This window comes from Arachis ipaensis, chromosome B6, assembly GCF_059453495.1.
Source record: "Arachis ipaensis isolate K30076 ecotype BB chromosome B6, ASM5945349v1, whole genome shotgun sequence".
Lineage (NCBI taxonomy): Eukaryota > Viridiplantae > Streptophyta > Magnoliopsida > Fabales > Fabaceae > Arachis > Arachis ipaensis.
In genome coordinates this window covers 3,019,416-3,029,896 of record NC_142441.1, presented here as the reverse complement: position 1 = coordinate 3,029,896, position 10,481 = coordinate 3,019,416, and the positions used below count along the sequence as shown (strand labels likewise).

Genomic DNA, 10,481 nt, shown 5'->3' with positions numbered 1-10,481 from the left:
CGAATACGAATAATTTTGTTTAATAAGATTATAATCTTATTTAATAAAGATAAGGATTATATAATCCCTTAATAATAGTTATTTATTGAACCATTTATTTATTTATTTTTTACCAAAGATATGAGACTCGAACCCGCAACTCTTAATTGAGTATGGAGAGATTATGCCATTTGAGCTATTACTCATTGACTTAAAATTTAAAAAGATAGGAGACTCGAACCCGCAACCTCTTAATTGAACCATTTATTTTAATGAGTACTTAAAAGATGCAATTTATCAAATGAAATTAAATGATGCAATTTATCAGCTTAGGAAACGCAATGTTAGAGAATAATTACTGCCTATTATTATTAGTATGATGTGTACTAATAAATAATAATCCATTTTAACAGTCAATAATCTACAATTAGGTAAAAATTCAGGTGCAGTCAACTTCATGTGAAGTTGATAATTAAAAATTGTTAGATACAACTATCAACTTCGCGTGAAGTTGACTGCACCTGCGTTTTCATTCTACAATTAACACAAACTATTGTCAGAATGGAAGTTAATTCATCATGCAGCCATTTCAGTTAAATTAGTGGGAAGCTCTACACATTTTCAGTGGTTGTAATCATAATCATGTTAGTAAAATAATAACCAAGGAAAAAAAAAAGCCAAAGAGGTGGAGTTTACTAAGTTATTCTAAGAATCATTATACAAAAGTTGAATAAGAATTGGGAAGACTTAAGTCATAATTCAACATATGAACTATCAAATATGTTACATGTCTCTTAGCTATTGCTGGACCACAAACATTATTAAACCAAAATTTAGAATTAAGCAGAGCAACTATAAATCTAGTGTAACAGTTTAGAAGAAAGAAGAGTGTACACACTAAAATCTAAATTAAGAAAGAGGAGAGAGAAAATAGTCACAACTCAACTAAGATTAGCTTCCTTTACATCCTCTGACAAAGGGAACGAAGAATAAATGGGAGCTTCAAATTCAGTTTCGGAAAAATCCATCTTTGAATTCACTGTTAAGGTACCCACACAAACACACTTACTTCATTCTCTTCTGAATCGTAAGCACTACAAACAAAGAAAGATCCTTTTTTTTCCTCTGATAATTCTGGGTTTTCTATATCACTGTGAAATCTCTTACATGGTTCTTCCACAGGATGCCAAGGGAAGAGATGTGAGCCTCAGCACTTACAAGGGCAAAGTTCTTCTTGTAGTCAACGTCGCTTCAAAATGGTATTTTTTACCATAAAAATTCAATCTTTCCTTGTTATCCTTCTGTAATTGTTCATAGTTTAGCTAATTGAGTTCATGGGGTGTTTCAAAATATAGTGGATTCACGGACACCAATTACACCCAGTTAACTGAGCTTTACAGCAAATACAAGGATAAAGGTGTGTTTTTGTTTTTTTTCAAGGGTTTGATTTTGTGGCTTTGCAGTGACTAAACTCATTTTCAGTTAAGTTTATGCTAGTGTTGTACCTGAATAATTGGCCTAAGTTGAGTATATACTTTGTTGGTTTGGTCTCAGGTCTAGAGATACTGGCATTTCCATGCAACCAATTTTTGAAGCAAGAGCCTGGGTCTAGTGAAGATGCAGAGCAATTTGCCTGTACAAGATACAAGGCTGAATATCCCATTTTCGGAAAGGTATGGTGTCGGTTTCTTTCTAGGGCTTTTGAAGTCTTCATACTTGGATAATTTTTAGCTTATAAGTGAATGTATAGGATTGTAGGAATCTTACAAAACTAATGAAAAGACAATGATAAATTGATCTATTGGTTGATTGTTTAAAATATTATTTTTCATTGAATGCAATGGACCCAGTGCCATTATTTAATAGGGGTGAGTGATAAAAGTTGGTCACTTGTAAGGGAAAGATAGATAAAAACAATTGAATATAGAATAGTTGTAGGGGAAGAGAAATATACAATAGTGACAACTAAGTTTTGTCCCATTAGATGGAGTTGGCTACGTTGGATCAAAGGATGTTATAGTACTCTACATAACCATGTTTAAGCATAATATCTAAATTGATTTTGATCATTTCTCTTTTGTTTTCCTTAGGTTTTCCTCTATATCTAGCTATAGGACTACGGTCTATATGATTCATTCTCCTTTATAGGGTCCTATTGACCTTCTTAAAATACATTCATTATTCAAACCACCTAACATCACCCTTAAGGATTCGATTGGCTTAATGGCTCATGTTATGGCTGCAAGTCCTTATACTAGATGTGTTTCTGGGAATTAAAGTTGGGCCCTTGCTAATAGCTATAGCTTTTGGCTTAGTGGTAAGTGCTTGATTAAACACAAGATTTGGCTGAGAAGATAAGGTCTTAGAGTTGACCCTTGGTGTAGTCCTATACGAATAGGAAAATCTTTGGTTATCCTATCTTATGGTCTAATGCTAGTTGTGGTCATAACCTATAGGCTGCATATCTTTGTTGTACATATATAGACTATTCAAACTCCTTTCTTCTCCGTGGCCTTCCATAAAAGCTCCCTTGGTAACCTATTATACTTCTTTGCCAAATCAACAAAGGGTCAAACTATATGTAAATCTCTTTGGTTTCACCAATATCTCTCTATTAGTCTTCTTAGCAAGTAATCACTTTCATGATAGACCTACTAGGCATAACCAAATGGGTTCTTTGTAATATGGGTCACTTATCCCTATCTCATCTCTGTTGCCCTATCTTGTAGCTTCACAGTGTGACTCACAAGCTTAATCTCTATGTAATTTGCACAATTTTGTATATCCGCATTTTTGGTAAATAGGTGAGCACTGTATCTTGATACCCATTTGTTTAATCCTCTTCAAGTCTTCTAGGATTTAATTGGATTTGAAGTTTAAAGCTGGTACATTATATATTTGGAAGTTGGATTGGTGAGATAGATGGTTATTGCTTTTTGTTTAAGCATATATATATATAGTAATTGTATTCTACTAGAAATAAAATAATGTACTTCATATAGTATTCCCCCCCCCCCCCCCCTTTCCAAAAAAAAAAAAAACACCACCACACACAAGCATATTGTGGCCTACTAATTTGATTGTTAGATCAGTAGTACCACTGACCTAGTGACCTGGTGACTTAACCTTTCTTAGTCTGGGTCATATAGCTATGAATAGGATCCTATGAACGTACATTTAACTTGGAGAAGAAAACTTTTCTCTTTGATGACTTGAACAAGGTTTATAGTAAGGTTTTGTTTTATTAAAAAAGAAAGTGAAGAAAATAAACGATTTAGAGATAACTGCATCAAATGTCAAACCATATATATAGTGGCCTCTAAAGCAGAGCTCCCTCTTACATCTTGTTGCATATAACTTTTATAAAGTTTTGTAGTTATGATCCTAATTGCTATTATGCTGCAGTATCAAAAATATGTTCTGAAACAAAAGATTCAAGTCAATTTTAAAAAGATACACTACTTTCTGTGTGTATTATAACTTTTTTTTTTCAACAGAACCATGAAATCTTGGCTTGTTCTACTGCATCATAGTTTAAACCCTCTCCTTTTTCTTTTTAATTTTTATCTATTCGCATTTATCTTGAACCTTCTAGACGACTAGTGGAAAGATTGTTACACTGATCACATCTGCTTAACCTGTTAATTGCACAACTATTTCAAAGATGAATACACAGTTCATATCTGCTTAACTTCTTACATGCACGTGTTCTGATATGAGCTTGTCTCTCTAAGCTAGACCCTTGGTATTCTTTGTTTGTCTGTGACTGCAAGTGTGCTTATTGAATTATAACTTGCCCAGATGACATATCTTTGTGTTAGTCTTACTATAATAATACAGTGCCCTTGTTAGAAAGAAGTGGATCTCAAATCTCAATGTTAAATTACAAGATGTATGTGCTATAATCTCCAATCTACCATGTAGTGATTTAATAAATATGCACAAAATTTTCTTTTTTCTATTTGCAGGTCCGCGTGAATGGATCAAGTGCAGCACCTGTCTTCAAATTTCTTAAGTCCCGTAAATCTGGATTTCTGGGGTCTAGGATAAAGTGGAATTTCACTAAGTTTTTGATTGATAAGGAAGGGGATGTCATCCAGCGATACGGTCCAACCACTGAACCATTGGCAATTGAAGTACTCTCTCCCTCTTAATTCTCCCTCTATTCTTGTGTGTGTGCGCGTGCGTGCAAGGGTGCTTTCTCTCTTGCACATGCTTGTTTTTGTAGCTGAAAATCACTGACTTACAAGTTGTTTTGTTGTCATCTTTGCAGGATGAGATCAAGAAGGCATTGGGGGAGGCCTGAAACTCTTTGGAGTTATTTTAAAATTGATTGTGTTGAAGATAAGTGAAACAGGAAGAATGTATATTTAGTAGATGGTGTTTCTTCTAGTGTTTATTGATCACATATTTCATGTCTAGGGTCTTCTCTGTGTTATATTGTTTGTTGTATTAAAAAAAGAACTTTAGGCCTTGTGGTATAATTTGTTATTTTAAGAGTTGATTGATGAGAATGTACCAGAAAAAACAGTAGTTGATTGATGGAATTTGCCTTTAGTTATTTGTTTCTGTAAACATGTAAGAAAATGTGAATTATTTTGGGCAGGAAATTATGTAATGATTTGTTTATTACTTTATTCCCTTTTCCCATTTTTCTCCTTACTCTATTTTGGGGTCTTCCTTGGGTATTTATTTATGTATGTTTGTATGTATGTATGTATTCCAGGTGATTATTTAATAAAAGGATTATGGATTTCATATCTTTTGGGGGAGATTATATTATGTTGTTTCTAAACCCATGGGTGTGAATTTATTTTGTTGGAGAATTCTGAGTTCTTGTATTTTGTATTTGATGTATGAATGATTGAATATAAGGTTGTAGTGAAACAATTTACAGGACGTTTGATTTATGTTTTTATTTTTTATTTTTAGTATCTTTTGCTTTCAGAATTTATTAAAAAAAGAAAAAGAAAAACGGTAAAAAAAAAAAGGATTACTTTGTTAACATGTACAAAACAAGATCCATGGTCTATGGCATTCAAACATGGATTAAGTTTCAAATTACATTGTCTCGGTTAGTAAACTCAAATCGTAATAGGCACATTGCTTTGTAGGGGGTGTCTGCGGATCGGATCTGGCCGAAAATTCGATCCGATCCACACAATTTTCATTGGATCGGATCGGATATGATATCTGCGCTTTTTAGTGCTAGATCCGATTCGATTCGCAAAAGTGCGGATCGGATCGGATATCGGATATATTCGCATAATTAAACCTTCTCTTTTTAATCATATTTCTATGTAAAAAAATTCAATAAAAATATTTCTTTTATACTTTTAAACTTATTTATTCCTAAAATATTTTTAATCAAACTCTTTTTACATAACAAAAATAAAATAATACAATATATGAGTAATAATTACTAACTAAAACATACAAACAAGTAAATATAATACCAAACATATATATTTATTTATTTTTAATTATTATTGTGCGGATCCGCGGATGTAGAGCAGATATCCGCGATCCGATCCGCAAAGGGTGCGGATTATCCGCAATTTTCGGATCGGATGCGGATATTTACAGCGGATTGCTTCATTTGAAAGAGGAAATACTTCAGTTCTCCTTAATGGCAAACCTGCTTTCACAATACATGAAAAAAGGAAGCCCCATCAATAATAAAAGCAGAAACACAGAAAATACTGAGACACAAGCATGAACAATGAAAGGAAAAAAACAAAATAAAAAGGCTCACCAGCTATTATGGCCTTAAATATCTCCGAAGAAACACATAAATATCATAAAATGTCATCATCCTATTGGATATAATAGCCATAAAAGTAGCTGGTGAATTCTATGATAGGACATACTTTTATCTTCTATGGAAACAATAGGGAACTGCTCATATTAAAGTCAAAATGAAAACCACCATGTTTGAAAGATTGCTGAACATATAATCGAATTTGCAATTGAATTACTTATCCAAGACAGATCTCACTTGCTTATTGAACATATAATCATCAATTGAGAAATGAGTTTGTTATATACTTAAGAAGACAACCTTCAGCACCAAAAGGCAATCAACAGTTTTTGGGCACATATTAGCAATCATGCATATCTGCAGTGAATAAAAACTTAAAAAAAAATGATAAATAATACATAACAAAGGGAAGCTAGAATGAGATTGATACCTCATTATCAGAGAACAGTCATATAAAGCAAAGCATTAGTGCTTCTTATCCATGTAAACAAGTATGCACAGATATGTATAAACAAGTAGCATCTTCAAAGATAAAGGATACTGAAGTACACGTCTGACATAATGCAGACCCTTGTCAAATGATCTACAAAGAAAGAAGAAATTCAGATCATGAACTATAAATAACGATTCACATAGGGATTTTGTTGGTTGAATCTCTAGGTGACATGACCATCTGCTTTTGAATGCCTTGCAAGATATCAGCAGCCTCACAAGTAAAGCAGAGTTTATGTAATGCAGATTTGATTACAGGCAGTGGAGGAGTCAAACTCAAGTAAAATACATTTGAAAACAATTTAAAAGGAGGGTGCAAAACAGCAACTCCATCCTCCATTTTTCTTCCCTCAAAATCAAAACGGTTAACATAAACTTCTCTTTCATTCTATCACCTTACATACTTAATTATTAAGCATGCAAACAACAGGAATACATGTTGATGTTCTTTTGAGGCCATTTGCTTCCACTCATTTATTTACACTCTCAAACATAGTCATTAGAGTAAATAAATAAAAATACAGAGACCCAATAAAAAAAGAACCTAACTTTAATTTGCAGAAAGAAAGAGGGAAAATGAATCAACACTTACCCTTGCTTAACAGCGATGAACCCTTCCCTCCTTTTTCAGCTTCCACCTAACAGAAATAAGAGCAATGCAGGTAAATAAGGTTTCTAAAGGCCACCATAACCTGATCTTTGCTAAAACTAAAGTATGTGACTGGAATCACAAATGTGAAAACTGACAGAAAAGCATGCTTGTACAAAGGGAGATGAAACAGATGCATGTTGTCTTTGTCTTACCATGCCCTTTCCATTTAACCCTGCAAACTCTCCACTAACTGATAAGCTGTAAGCAACAAGATGCAAATGCTTAGAAAGGATTGTCTTGATAGACAATGATTTTTGAGAACACCCTAGAATCTTATTGCTTGTTAAGACAATCCTTCCTAAGCATTTGCGTCTTGTCAGCTAAGGATCCTTAGACAATGATTTTTGAGAACACTCCAGAATCTTCCACTGCTATCACCGGACATAGCAACCCTCAAGTAAAGTTCCTGGAACAACCAATTCCGGACATCCTAAAGAGCATTTCAGGGATTCAAGAAGATATGTCTAAATTTGATAATATTTTACATGACAAGCAATACATATACTACATAAGAAGGATATCATCAAATCAGAAGGAAAAATATTTGAACAAAATATTATATTAAATTATTTTTACAAGAACAAAAAAAAAAAAAAAAAAAAAAAAATCCCACCCTGAATTGAACATGCAAGTTTATACGAGTTTAAGGCAAACTTCAGTAGCCATGTGTATGCAGCAGAAATGTGCTTTCAAATAATGTCCCAACCATAAATCTGTTTATCAAAGAATTTTTTAAATGATGTTTACACAACAACAACAAAAGATTGTTTGATGTAATAACTAGTGTTTGAAGAGAAGAAACTTGCTTGTTATTTCCATACTTGCAAAACATTCTTTTAAATATACTTTTGATTATTTGCTTAGAATTTCACAACTCTCTTCAGGAAAGAATCAAAAGTATGTTTTGCTAATATGGAAATATCAAGCAAAGTAAGAAAACTTCTGGAAAGAATCAAGCCCCTTTTCACTATTCCAAGCAGCACATGAGAGTTGATGGGAAATTCTGAATGATAAACGAACCAAAGAATGTTGTAGGCCAAGGCCTTCTCTTCCTTCTTCCTATATATCACCATCACCATCACCATCTGTGTATTTTATAATATCAAATATAAATAATGACATTTAAGAAAGAGAAAGGGAAAGAGAGAGAAGTTTGATGTAATAACTAGTGTTTGAAGAGAAGAAATTTACTTGCTTGTTATTTCGGCTCATTTTTTTTGGATATGAGAAGTATGTTCCGCTCATTTTTTGGATATGAGAAGTATGTGCGTGTTGTGCATTATTGTGGAAAATATAGGTGCTAGACATAGATGTGGGAACAGTTTTTCTGAAACAGAAATCGGACCATTCGATTTCTTTGTAAAAAAAATTAAGCTTATTAATCGGACGGTCCGATTTTTGCTCCTGACACCACAGTTGCATAAAGCACCTATACACTCCATATTTACGTTCTACACCATTCTCCCTCCCACATCTAAATTAAAAAGTGTGTTATTTGACTTATTTCCATACTTGGCAAAAGAAATATTGTAGAAGAAGAAGAAATATTAGCATTTATTAAAGAGCATAAAAGATGAAATAGGTAGTTGCTGTATTGGCTGTGTCACTTGCAAGAAATAGGTAGTTCCGTATTGGCAGGGATTACCTGCTGCTCGTTCTTAGTAGTGTAATAGACCATTCATTTGAAAAATCAGAGTTGCATTATTCACGCCACATCAACATAAATGCTCTATTTTATGCTCTATTTTCTCACTTTAACACAATGAAAACTTATGTGTCTATATATCCCCCTTTCTGGAACATTTTTCTTCCAAGTTAAATAACATATATTTGTATAAAAGCAATAGCATTTTACACATGAGATTAGATAAACATAACAACAACCTAACCTTTTAATACCAATTTGCTGTATTAAACCAAAAACCATGTTCCAAGCATTTATATCACCAAAGTATATTGTTCCTAATTTCCTATGTCACGTGCTCACGTGCTAAGTGCTACTAACAAATGTATCAGAAAAAGAATAAAAATGCTGCCAAATTTTTAAAAAGTAATATATCAAAGAGTTATTATATTCAATATATTGAAAATATGACATGTTTAATCATATTCTTTGCCAAATGAGCAAAGGGTCAAGAACTATATGTAAATCTCTTTGGTTTCACTTTCACCAATACCTCTCTATTAGTCTTCTTAGCAAGTAATCACTTCCATGATAGACCTACTAGGCATAACCAAATAGGTTCTTTGTAATTAATATGGATCACTTATCCCTATCTAATTTAATTGTTAAATAGTGACCTGGTGACTTAATCTTTCTTAGTCTGGATCATATAATTATGAATTGGATCCTATGAACGTATATTCGACTTGGAGAAGAATACGCAGTTCATATCTGCTTAACTTCTTACACTAATTTCATTTTCTTTCTTTTTATTACAAATATATAGTTTTTTATTCGGTAAAATTATTGTTTATTTTATTTGACTAAATTATCTTTTAATAATGATTAGAAAATGATCATGTATGGAGTGTTATAAAAAATAATAGTGACATTATTATTTTTTTAATAATTATTTTGATCAGCTAGTAAATTTTATTGAACTTGTTACAAAATAATTTACAATCCATGATTAATGATAAAAAATTAAAATAAATAAAAATTGTTAGAAATAAGGTTTATATATATGTGAATGAATAACGAGGCATGCACATGGTAAATTGCTGCACTTCAGCCAAAAAGCATATATCAAATGAATTTGTTAGAAATACAATTACTATTTTATTTTTTTTATTAGTTTAAATCTTTAAAAAATAAATATTTAGAATTAAATTCTAGTTATTTTTTTAAAAAATAACATAATACAAATAAAAATAAAAGAAAAAAGTTTATGAAAAAAATTCATGCAAACTCAAAAAGAATTACCTGATAAGTAATGTTAGAAATATAATAATTTATATACTTTTTTATCATGTTTTTTTTTTTGAAAGCAAATAGCTCAACACAATAGTAGTGGAGCAAGCACAGTGTCACAACTAAACATAAACAGGACTAACAAACATAAAATACAAATCCGTTCCCATGTCATCTCCGGCATAGCCATCAACAACTAAAGAGATTCCCACCGCTCCACTCGTTAGTACTAGCTGAGGACATGTTGATGATTTCTTCAACTCCTTTGCTTGTTTGCTGAAAAATCCGTCTATTTCTTTCCAGCCATAAGTTCCAGACAACTGCGCAGAAACACCTCAACCGGTGGTTTCGCTCTTCCATCCTCCTCGGTTCTTCTGTCCAACTAAGAAAGTGATCTTTCATCAATCCCGGATAAGACCATCGTCGGCCAAAGGTTGAGATCCAAGCACTCCACACCTGCCATGCAAATACACACCCTAGAAACAAGTGATGTATATCCTCCACCTCGTTGTTACAAAGAACACAAGTAACATCTTCCTGACTGATAATTCCAAACCGGCTCAACCTGTCCTTTGTATTCACTCTTCCTATCAGAACAAACCAGACAAACAGTTCCACTCTAGGTGGAACCAACCCCTTCCAAATAGTCCTGGTAAAGCTGTAGCTAGTTACCTCCGCTGGGA

At 32.8% G+C, this 10,481-nt stretch overlaps 1 protein-coding gene and 1 long non-coding RNA gene across 2 annotated transcripts; one reads left to right on the top strand and one right to left on the bottom strand.

Annotated features, from left to right (window-relative positions):
- The first annotated feature begins 755 nt into the window (after positions 1–755).
- LOC107645356 (putative glutathione peroxidase 5) lies at positions 756–4,616 on the top strand. Its single transcript, XM_016349365.3, has 6 exons — positions 756–1,026; positions 1,162–1,238; positions 1,335–1,396; positions 1,534–1,652; positions 3,948–4,115; positions 4,253–4,616. Exons 1-6 carry the CDS (start codon positions 973–975, stop codon positions 4,283–4,285), a joined length of 513 nt encoding a protein of 170 aa, XP_016204851.1. The 5' UTR covers positions 756–972; the 3' UTR covers positions 4,286–4,616.
- Positions 4,617–5,281: 665 nt separating this feature from the next.
- LOC148554425 (uncharacterized) lies at positions 5,282–7,973 on the bottom strand. Its single transcript, XR_015886137.1, has 3 exons — positions 7,037–7,973; positions 6,825–6,870; positions 5,282–6,323 (listed from the first exon to the last, which is right to left on the bottom strand). It is a non-coding gene; the product is annotated as an uncharacterized LOC148554425 (long non-coding RNA).
- Between the last annotated feature and the right edge of the window lie 2,508 nt (positions 7,974–10,481).